This window comes from Aedes albopictus, chromosome 2 (assembly GCF_035046485.1).
Source record: "Aedes albopictus strain Foshan chromosome 2, AalbF5, whole genome shotgun sequence".
Classification (NCBI taxonomy): domain Eukaryota; kingdom Metazoa; phylum Arthropoda; class Insecta; order Diptera; family Culicidae; genus Aedes; species Aedes albopictus.
Window position 1 is genome coordinate 373,750,426 of NC_085137.1, and position 20,627 is coordinate 373,771,052.

Consider the following 20,627-nt stretch of genomic DNA (forward strand, 5'->3'; position numbering starts at 1 on the left):
TGGATTTTTCTCCAAATCCGTGCGTCGGACCTAACTTCGGAAGTGGTGCGCTGTATAGCGGACCAGGTTTACTAAACAGCGCACCACTTCCGAAGTTAGGTCCAACGCACGAATTTGGAGAAACATCCAACTTCGCTAGTCGAAAACTCCGACTTTCAACTAAATTGAGAATGTCTCAAGGCAAAGTGGTACCGCAAGGGACTTAAGGTGAACATAGAACGAAGACACACCTCGAATTGTTAAAAGCACAAATCTGAGGAACCAAATGACGGATCGCCCTGAAAACTTGATCGATTGGTCATCACCAGCAGGTGACCAATCGATTTACTTTTCAGCGCGATAGGATATTTAGTTCTTCAGATTTTTGCTTTTAAAAATTCAAGGTGTGGCTTCGTTCTATATTTTTTAAAAATTGTTTTAAACATAATATGAAAAACATGACATTTTATGCGACCAAAAATATTTCATACTAATGAAATGGATTACTTTAGGACCCATTAATTTCACCCAACTTCCCTAAACATAGGTTCACGTTCAAGAACTCTGCTGCATTGACGTAGTCATTTCCTGCTCTACCCTGATCTCCTTACCTACATTCTTCTCGCCATCCATGCGTTCGTCAAAGTGCTGCTTGCAGCTTTCGACCATCGTTTGTCCATCAGAAGGCTCCCGGCTTGCGGCAAGAGGCCTTTGTGGGATGCGTTGAGGAACAAATTTTGCTTCATTGGGGATACAATGCGTTAGTTTTCAAGCACTGAAAGGGGCCTTACTTGACCATCCATAAGTACTGTAGTTCCATAAATTCTACTTAACGTTTGCCCACTTGCCGTATATATTCAGTAGCATTTTCAGCCCAATCTGTTTAATGTTGTTCAATATTTATACACGAGAAATTATGATGCAGAACGCAAGAAATTTTTTAGGAATTTGGAATGTATTTCTCTTAGTTGAAATAATTGCTTCTAAACAATCGATAATCACTAGGACTTCCCATATATTTTTTTTCTTTTAACATTTTTGTGGAGCCTTGGTTAGAAAGTTATGAAGTTATTCTGGATATGAAAAAGTTTAAAAAAAGAGTTCTTTTTTTATGAAAGTCATTTATTGTAACAAAAATCACTTATTTCAAAGGAAATTTTCTACCTTTAGGCGTCAATAGGGAAATTTTAAAATTCAATATTGCATTTTAGGTGTCAAATTCAGTTGTAAGAGTTTTGACGCGTTATTCGGGTTTAGGAGAGCAGAACTAGGTGGATAAGGAAATTTTTATTCTATACTGATCAATTTTGCCCAAAAGTGGTATCTTCAATTTTTGAAGTAATTTAACTAAAAGTTTCAATTTGTTGAACAAAATTCTGTCATATAGATTCATGGAGATCCACTGGGTACTGATTTTCCAGAAATTCTCTTGGCAATATTTGAATTGATACTAATGTTATCTGCAAAAGTTGTTTTAAAGTGATCAATTTGACCCCGAATTACGGTACTTAGAACATATCTATACCCCTTTATACCGGGATGGAGCCCAAAAAGTTAAATTTTCATACAAATTGCTCAACTTTAGCACTTCAGCACTCTTAGATTACTCAACAAAACAACCATTTTTATCCCTCAAGTCAGAGAACTACTCTTAACCTTTTGATTTCTAGCCTTGACTACTTAGATGAATCAAAAATAAAAAATATGCAACAGATAAAACTCTTTCATGTTTTTCGGTTTTTGTCCACTTTTTGTTTAACTTGTTGTGGTAAATCTTACATGCAACGTAAACAAAAGTTTGTTTCTACACGTACAAGTATAAGATCCATCAAAGATCCACCCACAGTGAGTACAACAACAAAGACAGTTTCGAGTTCACGGAATACATACGCAACATAACGCTAACAAGAGGGTACGCACCTACGCACCAGTCTCCTTCGACGTCATCTCCCTATTTACCAACATACCCCAACAGTTGGCGACACCCGATCTGATTATGGGTTGGGACAAGGTCAGAGATTCGACGAATATCAGTCTGTGTATATTCATAGAAATGATCGAATTCTGTCTCAAAAACAGCTACTTTCACTTCAGAGACAAGTTCTACATCCAGCTGTTCAGCACAGCGATGGGCAGCCCTCTGTGACCTATCGTAGTAGATATAGTGATAAATACCCCCCTCGAGAACATGAGAAGGCAGATTCCGAATGAAATGCCTGTCCTCAAAAATTTTATTGACAATCTGATTCTAGCGCTACCTGTAGATTAAATTTACATGGTTCTAAACCTGTTCAACGCCTTCAACACACATATCCAGTTCACCAAAGAGGAAGGGATTGATGGGAAGCTCCCTGTCCGTGTAGCTGCCGGCTTAGAATAGCACTACGGACCACCTGTTCCGGGGGTAAAAGTCCACCAAACAGGTAACCCCAATCCAAGGTGTCAGGCGACCCGTGCTGAGGGATGAATGGTTGAGGGGGTTTAAAATATGCTCGATCTTTAACGGAGCCCGTAGCGTGGGTAGATCGCCTTTTTGGGTTGCGTTGCGGTGTTAGATCTACCAAACCGAAATCTAGTGTCGTCCTATTTTTCAATTTTGGAATATGTGTTCTGATAATTATAGGCATTATAGTATTTAGTCCTTGCTACTGGTGTTGTGATGACTTCCAGTCTTTGAATAAAACTAAGTTTACCAACTTTACTTTGCATATAGTTAAAAACCTCACCATCTGAGGCTAAACTCAATGCAAAGGAAATCAAATTGGGTTAGGGATCCATGTATGTACTAACTCTTCGAAGACTGGAAAGTGCTAGTACGCAAGGAACATACTAGAATCCTTATTACTGAACACATGTCCCATTATTGGAATGATATTGCTGCTAATGTTAAAACCCGGGTCCCAAACCTGGGGAGAATTTAGCAGTAAAACAAGGGTGATGCTAGGTTTCCGATGCATGGCCAATATCAGTACTCTTGTTTTGTTTTCTAAGAAAACAAAACAAAAACTGTATCAAAATCGACACTTTATTGCCCCTCAATGGCAATTGAGTAATGCGACATGCACTACACTAAGGATACGGGTAATGTCACAATAGATCTAAAAACTGGTCGCAGTGACAAACCCGAACAGGAATAAAAAAAAAAAAAAAAAAAATGGGAAGCTCCCATTCTTGGATATGATCGTTACTCTAAATCCTGATCAAACACTGTCCATTCAACGTTATGAGCATGAAAGTCAACGTCGCGGAAACCCTAATATATGGTCAACCGCCTCACCAACAACCAAACACTCCAACAACAGGAGCAGATAGTCTTCAAAATACTTCGAATGCCAAAAATCCACCAGAAACCAGCCAATCCGAGAACACGAACAACAACAATGATCGAGGGACGCCTACCGAAAAGATCCTGTATCGCTCACTGCCGATGCACTTGTCATCTCATCCCAAATTAGCAGAATCCTAAAAAGTGAATTTTCCAATTGCATCCAAAGCAATAAACACCACGGCGAAGATTATCGGCAACAACAAAGATCCAGTGGAACCTCCGCTACAGTCAAACGTCGTATATCGAGTACCATGAAACGACGGTTCAATGGTATATGTACATCGATATGACTAGGAACTACCTACGCCAACGAATGTACGGACATCAAACAGATATCAACAAATACAACACCATGGTATCCAACGGTATCAACGATACACAAAAACAGGTGGACGCAGTAGGTGGACACACAGCTCTAATAGAACACATAATCAAACACAAACACATGTTCGATGCAAGTAGGGTTGAAATCATAGACAAAACACATGAAACTAATAATCTACCCATACTGGAAACATATAAGGAATACAACTAATTCAGTGAATCGCAGAACTGATGTAAAACATCTTAGTACAATATATGCAGGGATACGACACACATACAAAAACAACGTCTAAAAACAACTTGGATAAAAATGACAACACAAATACAAATGCATCACAATAAATTGACTCTTAACGGTCTATAAAAGCGCCATAGCTGAAGCTCGCCATTTTGAACGGGAAGTTAAACAGTGTCCGTGATCAGTGGTGAAAATGTAGAAAATTAGAAGGAAACTAAAAGCATCTACAACTGTAAGCAAACATAATTATACACCAAACAGATGTTCCCAACACATCATTCCATCTCTTACAGATTCACACTTAAAATGTACGACAAGCCAACACACGATATATATACCCAAACATAAACGACCTAAGTATGTATAACTTTGATCAGATGTCGAGCAAGAAATTTAATGAAAAACCAGCTTCACCAAGAAGAAGGCTGTCAAACACAGCCGAAACGTCGGGCAGTTAACAAACTACCATTTGAATCCGCAAGACTGAATAGCCGAAAACTTCGAGTATCAGAATCTACCAGTTGGAAACTACAGTGATATAAGTAATAGTTCAATTACTAAAACAGTTTACATCAAATAAAACAGTCACTGAACAGATGAAAAAAATATGCAGTCTGTTATTATTCTACACCACAATTGTGCTGATTCGTCACGAAAGGGATGTATGGCCGAAGTTCTGCTAAACCGAACTAAGCACCAAAAACTTTATTCCGAGATAATTAAGCTTCAAGTCCAACCACTCACACATAAGCAACAACTAAGACTATTAACTCTTTTTTCAATGGTTTTCGATTCGATTGAGCAAAATCCCGACCCGACCATTTTTGGTATCAAAAATCTCAAAAATTGTTTTTTTTTTGCAGGTATTAAAAATTGATAAAAACATAAAATCCGGGAAAAATTTTAAAGCATTTGACCATCCTAAGCTACTTGGCAAATTATGAGGCTGTATGTCACCTTTCTATGGAAAAATATCAGAACATTTGAAAGGTAAGGTTTGAATGAAACAATGTACACTATGACAAATCTGTTGCATCTGATTATCTTGAACATCTGCCTCCAATTAAATCTTTCAGTAAGCAATCAAACCTCGTCGTGACATTACTAGATCAGCGAACATTATCATACAAGGAATTTTAATTGCACATTGTCATCTCGCGGATTATTATCGCAAAAGTACACAGCTACATTGTTTCCATTGAGGACCGAATAGTGTGCGATCGTTAATAGCTTTGAGTAAAATAATTATTACCAACACAGATGCGGAATAACAACATTTGCAATCTATTAACAAAAGGAAATACATTTAGAACAATTATGGACAAGGGTCAGGCACAAGGCAGAGTGAGGAAAGCATGTTGGAAAACTAAAAAGCATTTTTTCCATCCATGCGTCAATTATTTGCGTTGATGTAAAACAATATGCCTGATAAAGGAGCTATTTGAATGATTAGTCATCGTAGGTTTTGTGGTGCGGCATCAGAAGCAAGTCTGTTGTCTGCCTGTCCGTCATCGCCGTTGCGTTAGTTGCTTTGCTCCTATAACCATATGCCAGCGAGCGGAAAGACTGTGGCAAATGCACGTAGCCGCCGTACAGCTCCCTTTCGTCGCCGAGCTAGGAGCCCTGTGACTGTATCCTCCCGCTCAAGTAAACAATTAAACTGCGGTTGGCTGGGCCGAATGCCGGATGATGATGATGATGGCACAAATATTGTTCACTGATGTGTCCTGCTGCCGGCTTATGCCCGACTGCTGCTGACTTTTCATCCCCGATCCCCGGACAAGGTTGAGAGATAATGCTAAAAGCTAACCGGCCGGGCCAGCGGCGGGCCAACGACGATGTGTGTAAATTGAGCGATTAAAGCTGCACCGAAATGGCATATCTTCGGAGCATTTGCTCATAGCGATAATGGCGTTTTCGTTGCTGTTGTTCCTGGTCGTGCTGGAATCCGAGAATAAAGACTCGTAAATATGTAACGTTATCTTGTCGTGTTAAATAGGACATGGCATGGCAGCAGCAACATTTTTGCAAACGTGTATTAAATATTATCATACGGCGGGAAAAGTTTCCGCAAAACACGTCAAACGCAATTTGGCTCGTAGGAACATCGCAATTGAATTTAAATTTCCATCGATTTTTACGCCCCTGCCGCTGCCACTGAATGACTGGGGTGCTGTTTGTTACCTACCACCACACTACTGACTGGTCGTGGCGAGCAAGGCAGTGGAGAAAACTCGAGCAAATCAAAACCTCCCACTACCCTCTCAACTCAGGTGGTGCGCGTAATCAGGTGGGCGCCCGACTGTCTGTCTACTCAGCAACACATAGGTACCTACAGTACAGTATAGCGAGCAGAGCACAGGTATGGACGCGGTTGCTCTTCGACCGGCTCCAACCAGCAAAGGCGCCTGCTCTCAGGTGTCACGTAAATTGTAGGGTACAGTTACAGTAGCTATTGCAGAAGTGCGCTTTCTGAGGTCCACATTAGAAAGTGGATTAATTCTCTTCTAGAATTATGCACAACATTTTTGAAAGACCTTCTAGCGATATGTCAGGGAAAATCCGCAAAATAATCGAACAGACGCGGAATGTCTAACAGTATTGATTACTCTAATGAAGAATCCCTTTTGCGCTCCCTGTAGTGTTTTTTTTTTGCAGAACGACTTAAATAATTCAAGCCAGCCAGTTTCAATTTATACTGATTAATGGTGGTATTGCGGGATAAAATTCTGGGGAATAGCCTTAAGAAATCCATAAAAATTTGGATGAAAGTAAATATGGAACGGCAACGACTTTTAGCGCGAAACAACGTACAAGAATTGGAACTTGGAATGTATTAACCCTAGCCCTGCAGGGTAAACTGGCACAACTAGCCAATGAGGCATGCCGTATGAAGCTTGAGATCCTAGGACTGAGCGAAGTCCTAGGATCACTAGCCTCTGCTCAGCAACTCCTATCCCTAATTTCACGTGGCAGGTAATCATACCATCTACCAGAGTTGCGACAACACACGTGAGCTGGGAACAGCTTTTATCGTGATGGGCGACAAACAGTGGCGCGTGATCGATTGGTGGCCGATCGACGAAAGAATGTGCAGATTGAGGATCAAGGCCGATTATTCAACTTCAGCATAATTAGCGTGCACAGCTCTCACTCCAGAAGCACTTATGATGGCAAAGACGCATTTTTGGTGCAGCTCGAACGCGAGTACGACCTTGCTCAAACGCTCAGGTAGGCCAAGAGTAGAAATTCAGACCGACGATTGGAAAGTTCAGCGCCCACCAGCAGACGAACGAAAACGGTCTACTACTCATTGATTTCGCCGTCTCCAAAACATTCATAGCACCTTCTTTCAACACAGCTTCTTTTATCGTTACATCTGGAGATCACCTCAGCAAACGGAATCGACCACTTTCTGATTGACGGTCGCCACTTCTCCGACATTATCGACGTCAGGAACTATCGTGGCGCAAACATCGACTCTGATCACTACCTGATGATGTTTAAACTGCGCTAAACTCTCCGTTATCATTACTGTGCAGTACCGACCACCACCAAGTTACAACCTAAAGCCTGAGAAGAGAAGGCCATCTCCGGAGTCAGAAATTGATAAATGTATCATGCTGTTGGTCGCGACACCTAGCGGTTGAAAACACACTTTTTACACGGAAAATTCCAACCGTGTTGACACGCAAAAGCAAAGTATTTCGAAGACAGGTACACCAACTCAAAAACTGATAACTGTAATTCGGGGACAACACACGTTGTTGCTTATCTCTTAAAATCGTTTATAGGGTATGCGATACAATTGTGGTGGGAATATGTATAATATCGTTATGATAATTAAAAAAATGATAAAACACCATAATTATGCTTTATAACAGCCTGCAATTGCAAAAACGTCTTTGAAATGTCTTCCATGTAATTGTAATAGTGGTCGAAACAACAATTGATATGCTCCCAATGAAACAAAATTTCGAAAAATAAGAGAATTAATCATCGATATGACGTCATTTATTCATTAATTTTGACTTTACCTGAAAGTAATCAATACACTTTGAGCCATGGTCTTGTTTTGACGTTTATGCTTGATAGAAATGAAATGGACAGAAACAAAATAAATTGAGTCGATTTTTCACGCCAAAAATTTATTACTTTTCGTGTGGTCGCTAAAGCGCTAAAGCAATCAGATGTCGCTAAAGCAATCGGATGTCGCCCCAGCATACGCGCAGAATTTCGAGGCAGCTTTGCCAGACGGAGGAAAGCTCGTTGTGGCCCTGGAGAACATTAAAAGCAGTCATCAACGACGCAGTCGAGAGCACCATCGGGTATACGAAAAGGAGTCGACGAAACGAATGCCTCGACGAGGAGTGCAGGATGATTTTGGAGGAGAAGAACGCAGCACGGGCGGTAATGCTACAGCAAGGTACCGACAGAACGTGCAACAATACTAACAGACGCGGCGACAGCAGACCCGCCTCTTTCCGAGGAAAAAGCACCGCCTGGAAGAAGTTGAATGCGAAGAAATAAATTACTGTACCGTTCCCATGAAACGCGGAGGTTCTACGAGAAGCTCAACGCATTCCGCAACGACTTCGTGTCGCGAGTCGAAATATGCAGAGCCTCTTACCGGACAAACGTGGGGAGAACGAAAGGTGGAAGCAACACTTCGACGAGTACCTGAATGGCGTGCAGAACGTAGGCACGGGAGACCACGACAACGGAGGGAACGACTACGCCAATGCAGCCGAGGAAGGAAAAGAACCAACTCCCGCGCTGAAGGAAGTTAAGAATACCATGCACCAGCTCGAAACCAACAAAGCAGCATGATAGGATTGATACTGGAGCTGAACTCATCCAGATGGGTCCAGAAAAGCTGGCCACCTGTTTGCACCGGCTGATAGTCAGGATCTGGGAAACCGGACAGCTATCGGGGGAGTGAAAGGAAGGGGTAATCTGCCCCATTTACAAGAAAGGCGACCGTTTGGAATGTAAGAACTTCAGTGCGATCACCAGTTTGAAAGCTGCCTACAAAGTACTATCCCAGATCATCTTCCGTCGTCTAAAACTAATGAGTTTGGGGCAAGTTATCAAGCCGGCTTCATCGACGGCCGGTCGACAACGGACCAGATTTTCTCCGGACGGTAAATCCTTCAAAAATGCCGTGAATACCAGGTCCCAACGCATTCCCTGTTCATCGACTTCAAGGCGGCATACGACAGTATCGACCGCGCAGACCTATGGAGAATCCTGGACGAAAACGGCTTTCCTGGGAAACTGACTAGACTGATTAAAGCAACGACGGACGGTGTGCAAAATCGCGATAGGATTTCGGGAGAACTCTCCAGTTCTTTTGAATCTCGCGGGGGACTACGACAAGGGGACGGATTCTCATGCCTACTCTTCAACATCGCTCTGGAAGGTGTAATGCGACGAGCCGGGCTCAACAGTCGGGGTACGATTTTAACAAAATCCGATCAATTTGTGTGCTTTGCCGATGACATTGACATTATCGCCAGAATATTTGGAACGGTGGCAAAACTGTACACCAGCCTGAAACGCGTGGTGAAGGCGTCAAAAACAAAGTACATGATGGCAGGCGGAACCGGTAGTAATGTGACAATAGTCGGGGACTCCTGCAAGATGGTGGAGGATATCGTCTCCCTCGAAACCTTACTGACGGATGACAACAATGCTAGCCGTGAAATACGAAGGCGCATCATCAGTGGAAGTCGTGCCTAACTATAAGTATGAAAACTAATCAATCATTTGACATATCGATGACATTCGACGGTCTTCTTCTTATTTTTGTAGAAATAGTTTTTCTTAGGTAATGCGATAACTGGTACAGGCACCCTATATATGTATTTTCTACACAACTGCTGGTAAAATTAATTTATTCTCAGATAAAATGGAGCAATTTTGAAAGGTGTTCTTAAATATTTGAAGCAAATCTTGAAACTGATTCACTATACCTATTTCATATTTGTGTCATATTTTGGCTAGATTTTGATTGCTATCATAAACAGTTAAATTGAAAGTATTTTAAATAATAATCCTAAATCTCGAAAATTATATTTTCTAGAGTATCCAAATCCAAATGCAACAAAAAATATTGATAAAAATTTTCTACACTACAGTGTTCCACAACCCTTAAAATAAGCGGTGTGCGTATTGTTGATTCATAGTATACATGGGATACATGTACCAATGTACATTGGACCATCTTTAAACTAGAAAAATAAGAAGAAAATGACATTACCACACAATTCTCTAACAACGCATATGACTTAGATAATAGGTGAAACCATTTTTATTCCGGTAATTGAAAATATTTCGTATGTAACCTTTTGTATGCTACAGTGTTAAATTATTAACAATTGGAAAAAGCCAGACAAAATGTTGAGGAAGTTTTACGACTGCTTTTAACAATCAACTGTCGAAAAAATCGATACGACACGGTCAACCACCACTGGGGCCCCTAGGTAATTGCTAGTTACTTGTTTGGCGGCTACAAACGGGTTAAAAATAGGAGTAAATTTAAAAAGGGGTTTCTTACTATTGTGTCAATTGATATCGCTTTATAGTTTTTACTCCGCGGACGCCAGCATCCACTGGAAACGGGGCAGGTTACTTTCCTTTCAGAATCTCATGCTCAATTGTCAATATGCAATAATAAACCCGTACGCCAACCGATCCGTCACGTATCTGGTATTCTTTCTCAAAAGCCTCCCGTCAAACATGACCTTTCTATCGATTCGCTAATTTTCGAACAATTACCCCTTGGTTCGTCACACCATCATCCAAAATAATACCCATTCCCTTCCTCCCCCATCGTTCCCGCACTTACCACGCCGCCTCCGACGGAATGCAACAGGATGGACTTGCCCTCCCGCAGTGAGATCAAATCGAAGATGAGAATGTACGCCACCAGGTAGTTCATCACGATGGCAGCCGCGTCCTGGAATGTCATCTCGTCCGGAATGTGGTATACGTACTTGGTCGGGACGGCCACCAGTTCGGACCAGGCGCGGAATTCTGGCAGCGCAACCACGCGGTCTCCGACCTGTAACGAAAAGGAAGAAAGGTGAATGGCGTTGTTAGTATAGAGAATTATCATCAGAGGTGAATACCGTGCCGTGCTCGTATATAAATAATTTTTGGGAAAAGGATATTTCCTGGCAGTTAGGATTAGAGGTGGAATGCTGATGGATGACGACGAGGTGAGACGGCGGCGGTGCAAGATGCTACCATTATTTCGACACGCTGCTGCTGATGACTTTCGTATAATCCGGCTCTCTTTATTGGTAGCTATAGGGATGAGGAGCACTCTCACCCGATCAGAATAATAAACAGCTCGGAGGGCACGGTAATAAACTTTTTACCGGAAACCTTCCTGAGTGAAAAAGGATTTCTGAAGGAGCTTTCTTGTTAGCGACTGGTAGAGATTATTTAGGACAAATTTTTATCATTTTGTCAAATTGAAGGAAAAGAAACTCTTCCTTGTAGTACCTTGCTACTTGCTTTAATGTATGTAATGTAATGTAAATTCTCTGTTCTTTTCGTGACGCAAATTTCGATACACTAACCACGTCCTGTCATATTTGTCATTTCATTTGATTTTCGAAAAAGTTATGGTGCAATCCGGCTCTTGCTGAAGGAAGCTGTACAAACGCCACGCAAACACCTAAAGGAAGTGCAACCGGTGCTAAAATGTTGAAACGGCAAAGAACGGAAGTTGCAATAATAAAGAATCCACTGAACCCCAAATTTATCGACACAAGAAACAAGCAGCTACTTTTGCGCTGATGTCGGCTACGTGATAATATTTCATAAGCAGAAGGTATGATGCTCATGGAGCTGTTCTATCCGAGCTTGTAGAGAATTTGGCTGCTAGCATTATCATATAATGAAGATTGTTTGCGTCATACCAACTTTTCTATGAGGATAAAGAATCTTCCTTTCATCAGGAGTAGTTGTTTATTGCAATATGGCCATAGCCGTGGTTGTACATTCACTGCTTATCCAAAATGTTATAAGCAAAATGAACAGAGATCCGAGTTGTTATTTATTAATTTTCCTATTTATAGACACTCGGTTATTCAACTTGTTTCTAAGCCATCTAACGTATTAAAACCTTGCTTTCCTCGATAGCAAAAAGGATAGATTGCGTGAGAGAGAATGGTAGAATTAGCGATTGAGTCTCCAGTTATGGCTAAGGATTTGTATGGCCATATCCAGGACTTCATTGTGCTTGGCACACAATGTAGAAACCATGCAATGAGAGGCAAAGAAAGCTCTCACAAAGCACTAAGTTTAAGAGAGGCAGGTCAAGTTGTTATGAAATCGTACATCCAGAGAGAAGAAGAATTGGCCATTTTTGAAAAAAGTTTGAAAACATTCATGAAAATATTATTGCACTAGAGTATTTTGTTCTTATGCTTATGCATATGAAGAAATCGCTCAAATATGTCTGGAAAATATTGGCAGAAATATCCGGAGGAATATTTGAAATATTCCTTGAGAAGCTGCTGTAGATTCTTCTCAAAAGAACCATTTGATTTTTATTAAGAAAAATTGGAAAATAAATCCTGACAGAATTTCCAAAGGAAATAGAATATATTTGTCAGCATTTCTCAGAACTTGTAAAAAATATAATGCTATTATGAAAAAAAATATATATTGAAAGTCAGAGTCACGAGTGGAAAAGAGCAGATTTTTTAATGAATTTGCAAAAAAAACGCCTGATGTGTTCATGTTGCCTTTTATTTCACATGAATTTATTTTCTACAAAACTAGGACAACAATTTCCCTTTGAGTTCTATAAAGAAGATCTTCCTTTAGATCGGTAAAGTAACTCGATTTACAGAAGTAGTTGTATCTCGACTGCAAACCTTCAATCCTTCCAATTTCTTGCAGGAATAATTGGGAGGATCTCTAGAAGAAAATCTAGTGGACTTCCTGAAAAATTTAGACGACTCCATGAAAGATTTCCTGAAGGAATCTCCAAAGAAAGAAAATCGCGAGAGGAATAAACGAGAATATCCCTGAAGTAATCTTTCCAAAAATTTCAGAAATACATCCTGGAAAAATTCATGAAAACCCAAAGCAATTTATGGAAAACTATGTGAACGAATCCATTTAAGAATACCCGTAAAAACTCCTTAAGGTACATTAATTCTCACAAAAATTTATTAGGAAATTTCTGGAGGGATTCCTAAAGAAATTCTGAAGGGAATTCTGCAAATAGCCCCAGTGGAACTTCTCAAGGATCACCGGTGGAACTTATGAAAGAACGCTTGAGGAAATTCTGAAAAAAAAAATCCCAAGAGAAACGAATGAAGCAATCGCTAGAGAAACTTCTGCAGAATCCCAGAAACCATTTATGAAAGAAGGGGCATTCTGCAACTGAATTTATGAAGGATACTCTAGTGAAATGTGAGAAAGGATCTCTTGAGAAATCAAGGATGAATTTCTGAAAAACAATCTAAAAGAACTCATGAATAAATTGTTTGATGAATACATGGAATAATCCTTGTAGGAATATCAGAAAAATAACTGAAGGAAACCCTTGTATGGTTTTTTGAAGGAACTCCTGAAACAATATTTTGAAGAACTCCTGGAAATACTTCTGGAGCAATGAATATAAGAATCCCTTAAGAAATTAAAAAAAAACCTGTTGAAATTCAACATTCCGTAGCTCGCATAAAAATATTTGTTGAAGTTTATGACGAAATCCGTGGATGAGCATCTTAAGGAATTTTCAAAGAGTTAAATCTCTGGAGAATTAATAAAGGAAACTCCGAAGGAATTTCTGTGGAAATCTTTGCAGAAATTTCAGAAAAGCAATACTGGAGAAATACTTGAAGGAATTCCTGAAAAAATCTGTAGGAATCCCTGAAGGATACCTCTAGAGGAACTTCCGAAAGACTAAAAGATTATCTAGAAGAATTCACGGAGGATTGTTTTTTTTTTGACGTATACATGAAAGGATTGTTGGAAGAATCTCTTGAGCAATTCCTGAATAATTTTTGAAACCCATGCAAGACGCTCTGAAGAAATTCCTGCATAAAATTTCTAGAGAAATGCATGCAGGTACTTCTGAAAGTATTCCTGAAAGATTTTTTTAGGGAATCCCTGAAGGAATTCCGGGAAGAATGCTAGCAGTGATTCCTGAAATAATCTCTGCATAAGTTTAGGTAGGAACCCATAAATGAGTGTTTTTAGGAATTCCCGAATAATAAGGTACCTGTAAGAATTTCTGGAGCATTTTGTAAAATAATCCCTGGAGGAATTAGTAAGGGAATCCCCGAAGGAATTTCTGTAGAAATCTCAAGGAACCTCAACCTTAAGGAATCCCTGGAGGGTACCATTGAAGAAATTTCTAGAAGAGTTTCTTGAGAAATTTTTGGGAAGACTAGCACACAAAAACCCTGTAGCCATTTCTAATGTAATCCTGTGAGGAATTTCTCGAAAAATCCTGCAGAAATTTCAAAAAGAATCCGCTGCAAAACGTATTAAGACACCTGTGGAGAAATTTATGTGTTTTTTTTTTAGAAATTTGGGTACTCATAATTCCTGGAGAAAATTTTGACAAAATTTCTGAGTAAATAAATGAAAAACTCTTCAAGGATCCTAGGAGGGTGTTTCGACACCTCAATGATTTGTGGACGCCTTCTTTTCTTTGTATTGGCTATTTCATTTGCCACACATCGATGAGCTAGTATAGCACTGCTGTCGGTTCGTCCAGTGCATAGTTATTCGTCAAATTCTTTCACCAAGGCTCTAGCATGCACGAAGCTTTATTAACGACACTACAAAAATATTTTACTTAAATTTAATTTAAGTTTAGAGCTAAAATACCAATTACGTATACCATATATTACCAACTACGATAAACAAAGGTTGACTAAAACAGAGAAGTGTATTGATCACGAGTGTATTACCTAATTGATGACTGGGGTGATCGGTAGGTCAATCATAGGAGGAAGGAAGTTCTGGAGAAACCTCTGGAGGAACGTCTAAAAAAAAATTTGAGTATATTCATAAGGATTGCCTGAAACAACGTCATGGAGTAATTCCTAAAGGAATAGCTTAAGGATTTCCTGAATGAATTCTTGGAAAAACCCTGGAGGGTATCTCTGCAGTAATATATGTATCAGGGGATTACCTGAATTGATTGTGAAAAGAACCACAAGGCTATAGTCCTGAAAGAATGACAGAGAGAATTCCTTTTGAAAAAAAAAAATTGAGAAATTTCTGGAGAAGTTTCTGTAACAATCTATGAAGTTATTTATAAAAAAAACTGCTTTAAGGACAAACGTCTTGAAATCCCGCTTCAATAGAGCATCAGAACTTCAGACGCACAAATGTAGCAAGCTTCAAGCAACAGTGCATTTTTTATTTTGTTCTTGCGCAATTGTGATAAGCTTAAAATACGAAGATCAAGTGTGCTGGTTTTGTTTACGAAGAGATTCGCTCAAAATTGTGTGTAGCTGCCAAAGTCGGCCTTTGTGAATGCCATTTTTGGATTCCTAGTATGTCCTAAGGGTTTTCTAAAAAATCCGTAGTGAAAATTTTGAAGAAGACTATGAAAGAATTTCTGAAGTAATCCCTGCAGAAATTTGAGAAAAACTTCAGAAATAATTCTTGAAGAAATAAATCCCTAGTGAAAGATAGCTCTGCAGGAGTTTATGAAAAAAAAATCTAAGAAAATTTAGATATTCCTTGAAGAATTTCTTAATGGCAGGGCATAAAGAAAATTCTGTCAAGTACTGAGAACTGATTCTGAGAAAGTACTCGGAACATTTTTGTAAGACCCTTGGAGAGATTTTTGGAAAAATAAAAATCATTGGAAAAGTTCCAAACAAATCGTAGAAGGAAATTTTGGAAAAACTCTTAAGGAGTTTTTAAAATACACCCGATTCTTTTTTGCACGGGTCTGGTTTTCGCTATAACTCAGTCAATTTTCAACAGATTTTCATGAAATTTTGTACACATCCGTGTGCAAAATTTCAAGAGAATCGGTTAAAAAATGACTGAGTTATAGCAAAAACCAGACTCGTGCAAAAAAAAGAATCGGGTGTAATTCCTTGAACGTTTTCTATGGCGATTCTTGGAAAAAAAAGTCAACCAATAATTCCGAGCAATCTCTTAAGGCTCAATTGATAAAGGCAATTGTTGCAGAAATAATAAAGCACTTCATTCTGGAGAAAAGAGCTTCTACAGTTTTGGATAATATGCGATTCTCATTTGAGTCTTTAGCATTCCCTGAGAAAAATCCCGGAGGGTATCTCCAAAGTAATATATGAATGAATATCTGGAAATCACCTGTAGGGAAAAATTTCGGTGGAGAAATTTTTGTAGGAATCCATAGAGAAATGCTATGTGGTATTTCTAAAAAAAATATCTGAATAACCCTGTAGAAATTGGAGAAAAATTTTCTTGGTAATTTCTCGTGAAAAAAAATCCTAGGGAAAAGCCGAGGAATAATTCCAGGAGGAATATCTGAAGGAATTCTTGAGAGAATCTCTGGAAAATTTTTTGAAAGAAATACTCATTTTTTTTTTAAGAATCCTTGCAGAACTTAAGAAGCAATCCTTGGAGGAACCCTTGAATTTTGAAGAATTCAGAAGAATCTCTGGTAAAATTTTCAATAAATTTCCTGGAAAAATGCCTAGGAATAATTCCTGGAGGATCATTTTTACTTTCTGAGAGAATCACTGGTAGAACTTCTTCTGCGATCTACTTAAGTTTTCCCTCTAATCGCCCTTTTATTCGTCTTCCTTGTAACCCTCCTTAAATGTCCCGTTGAACGTCTCCGCGCCGTTTTAATCCTTTCTGAGATTGCCGACTTGGGCGGGATGGTTACGCGGTGCGAATGTCGGAGAAAAGCAGGGAACCAAGTTAAGGTCGTCGACTTCAGAGATGGCCGTGAATGGCTACACAGAGTTGAATACCTGCGAAATCAAAACACTCGTGGAAGCTGGAGGAACTTTACCCAAGCCATTGAAGATGCCTATACGTTTCTAGTTTTATGATATTGATATAGACCAGTATTGAAATCGTATTTTGTTTTTCATAACTTTAATAAAACTAAGCAGCTACGTTGTAGCTATAAAGGTACCAAACTATCAAGGTAGGCAAAATGTATTTTTTGCGTAGTCCCATAGTGCAACAGATTATGCACAATTTCTGATTAAATTTTTGATGTTTTATAGCAGCCTTAGATTTTAAATCATTCCGTAGAAGCATTTCCAAGATCAACGACAAATTGAAAACTTCATTCTATTTCAATGTTCCAATTCTGACTCCTGGTCAACTTTTGCAATCGATTGTCAATTCTTTTATCAATTCTATAAATCCCCAGTCACGAATAAAAAGTTGGTAATGTCCCCCTCTTCATACCACGATAGCAAACTGTCATGCACAATCGTTTCAGAGCGACATTTTTCCTTCTTCCACTACCATCATCGCCATCTCCAACATGTAGAGTAGCTTGTGATCTTAACCACACTTCAGTACCCACTCAACTCTACGGGCGGCGGCCGGCCGAGTGTTGCAAGTTGGCAAACGAGATTGCAGATTAAAAACTTTTCCCATTATATTTTCCTTCTAACGCACACACCGCACGTCGATTTTTCTCGGTCAGCACCGTCGCCGTCGTCGCAGCAGCTTTCCATCATCACCTTCTTCGGTGTGGTGGTGGATGATGTCCTTCTCAATTTGTTTGGACTGCGCGGTTTGTTCTTACAGACTACATACTTGCGGTGCACTTACCTTGAATCCTTCGACTTCCTCGCCGACGGCTTCGACTTCACCGGCACACTCGAAGCCCAGAATGGTTGGTGTCTTTGGCGGTGAATCGATGGCTCCCAGGCGTACCATCAGGTCCTGGAAGTTGAGACCACTGTGGACGAGATAAGAGCGAGAGAGGAAAATATGAACCCATCGTTAGTATAATTTTCCGACTGGCACAATGAGCACTATTGTCTGTTGGTCGGTGGATGTAAGTGGAGTATTGCAAGAGGACTGGTGAAGCAGAGAAACTGAGAACTGTACCACCCAGCCCAGAAATTCATAAACTTGAACTCTGAAAAAAAAAATGAAAAACTCGTGTGACAGAGAGCATCTGGTAAATGTTTCCCAATTTATATTCCACACATAATTAAAGAAATTTCTACACTTTGGAGAGCTCCAGTCAGTGTCGTCATGTTTGAAGTATCTAGCTTGACTAGCTCTAACGTAGTCTAGGTACCATTCCAGTCAGACAGACAGACAAACGAGTAGACAGACATAGGCATAGTGGAGATAGAGCGACGAAACGTGATGGCACTAACTGTTGGATTCAAGAGGAAAACTTGGCACAGAGAGAGAAAACTTCCCGACAAGGCATATGCACTTGACAACAACAATGTTTAGAGAAGCTGGGAAAATCATGTGCAGTTTGCAGATGGTGACAAATGGAAGAGTTACTCGGAACTAAGAGTATGTGTGCATGCAATATGAGTTGCCAATAGTGAGTGCTGGGAGCACTTCCTAGTGGTGTGAAAGTCGAACTAGTGTAAAACTGTGATTGGACTAACATGACCCTTCCGAATATTCTTTACTATAGTTTTTTGATTATCCTCTGTCAAAAAGTTCTTTGTATCTGTGTACCTACCTATTTTCCATTCGAGTGGCAGGAAAAAAACATCAACGCGGTACCCAGCAAACATTATTGCTGTTCAACAGATGAATAAGCCTTCTTCTTAAGATTGTTTTTGAACATGTTGGCTTAATAAGCTGTTATTCAGCTGTTATTTGGGCACAGTATGTACCATTTGATTTGTACGTTTGTCAACTCGCTATCTTTTGAATAACACTTCAATGTTTTTTTTTATAATCTGTATTCCTTTTTGGGTCGGTTAAGTCACTTCGGACCAGTTTTAGATCTATCACTTTTCATCACTTTAAAAAAAAAAGTTCAATGATAAAATAACGATAGGAAGCGCATTCCATCCCACTCTCCCCACAGAAATGGAAATGATGGCGATGGAAACACATACCCTTCCACATACAAATGCGATGCGAAGGCCGTGACTGTTGGGACAAATTCTTGGAATGTTTTGGTGGCTCCTGACAAGAGAGCAACTCCTGCGACACGGGCACCAGAAGCACCGACACCGTATTGGACCAGCTGGGAGATGAATTCTGAGTTGGATGCTGTGTGTGGCAGCAAGTTGTTTCCCCCTTTCTGTAGAAGAGGAACACCATCGCATCGTTGAGGGCACGAAAATTTATGAATTTTAGTACGGCTGCTGTGCGGTAGCCGACAGCAAAATGAACAGCAAACCGCCAGACGAGTTGTTGTCAAGTTGTCTAGCAATTCAAAACTCCCCCGCTCGCATAGAAGCTGGTGGATTGAGCCGAGCCCCGAGGCATGATTAATGCTATCGGAGACTAATCTAAACTGTTCTGGAATGAATCCGTTTTATGGGTTTAGAATGGTGTAGTTATCGTATTTTGATGATCTGTTAACGGTGATGTATGTGAAGTAAATATAGATCATGCATGAGAAAATAACCGAGAAGTTAAAAGTAAAATTTGATCTGCTTGAACAACTCTTATTGCCGCTGGTTTCAAAACTTGGAGTTATAACTAGTGAAATTAATACTGCGCTGCGAGCAAACTTAGGGAAGATTGGGTAACCAACCCCGGTGAGAACTTTGGGCGTCGTCTGTCACCAAAAAGAATAAATTAATGGGAAGTTATTAAGCCAGCTTCATTGACGGCCGGTTGACAACGAGCCAGATCTTCACCTTGCTATCAAACAGAAATGTCGTGAATACCAGGTCACAATGCATCACCTGTTCATTGACTTCAAGATGGCGCCATTTGGAACCTTCGATATTCCTACAAGAAACCCTCCAGAGTTTTCTTCACAAGCTCCTACGTTAATTGTTGCAACATTTTTTTTTTAATTCAAAAATTATCCGGTATTTTTCCATGAGTTCCATATGGGGTTCCCGCAAAGTTCTTTCTGGGATTCCTTAATTTTTTTCCATTCAGGAGTTTCTTTTACAATTCTTCAAATACTTCGTTGTGGTAACCCTCCAAGAAATCCTTCTGGAATTTATCCAGGAATTTCTCAAATGAGTTTCTTCCGAGAATTCTACACGAGTCTATTCCGGCAATCCTTTAGGAGTCTCTTCTGGGAATCTCCAGGTGCTCTTGGGAAAATTCCTAGATCAAATTCCCTGAAGGTCACCAGATTTCCGGAGTACCTCTGATAGTGGCCAGTGCGTCCAAAAAGCCTGGAAATGCCCTCTGGAGGTTTTGTTTTATAAAACCATAAAGATTGATGTGTTGCAAGACAAGGTTCAGAAAAAAAATCACGAGCAGGTCATTGAACCCGGAAGAACCTGGTTCCAGGACCACGGTTCCCAACCTTGACTCTCGCGACCCCCCAGTCTGTCGTCACTGCGCTTTTCGTAAAATAATCGAAGCGTGCCTGCAAACGGGGGGGGGGTTCGCGAAACGAAGGTTGGGAAGCTATGATCCAGGAGTACATCTTGTAGTGACCAATATGACCAAAAAGTCTCGAAATGTATGACCTGACTACTGGCTCCGGGAGAACCGAATTCCCTGAGTACTTTTGATAGAGGCCAAAAAGTTTCGATATGTCTACTACAGTTCATGCTTTGCAAAATAACTAAATTGGTATGTCGTAAAAAAGAATTCGCAAGAATATCACTAATACTTCCACAGGAGAATCAG

At 40.0% G+C, this 20,627-nt stretch overlaps 1 protein-coding gene and 1 long non-coding RNA gene across 6 annotated transcripts in view; one reads left to right on the forward strand and one right to left on the reverse strand.

Moving 5' to 3' along the window:
- LOC109401345 (synaptic vesicle membrane protein VAT-1 homolog-like) overlaps window positions 1-20,627 on the reverse strand; it is a 209,701-nt gene that overhangs the window by 24,916 nt on the left and 164,158 nt on the right. For all 5 annotated transcript variants that reach the window (XM_062852957.1, XM_062852955.1, XM_062852960.1 and 2 more), the window contains exons 4-5: window positions 17,649-17,778; window positions 10,720-10,935 (exon numbers count right to left, since the gene is read on the reverse strand). In XM_062852957.1, coding sequence (XP_062708941.1) covers window positions 10,720-10,935; window positions 17,649-17,778 — 346 coding nt within the window. The remainder of the gene's footprint in view (window positions 1-10,719; window positions 10,936-17,648; window positions 17,779-20,627) is intronic.
- Window positions 346-9,395, forward strand: LOC134288359 (uncharacterized). The gene is made up of 2 exons (XR_009997920.1): window positions 346-4,101; window positions 4,163-9,395. It is a non-coding gene; the product is annotated as an uncharacterized LOC134288359 (long non-coding RNA).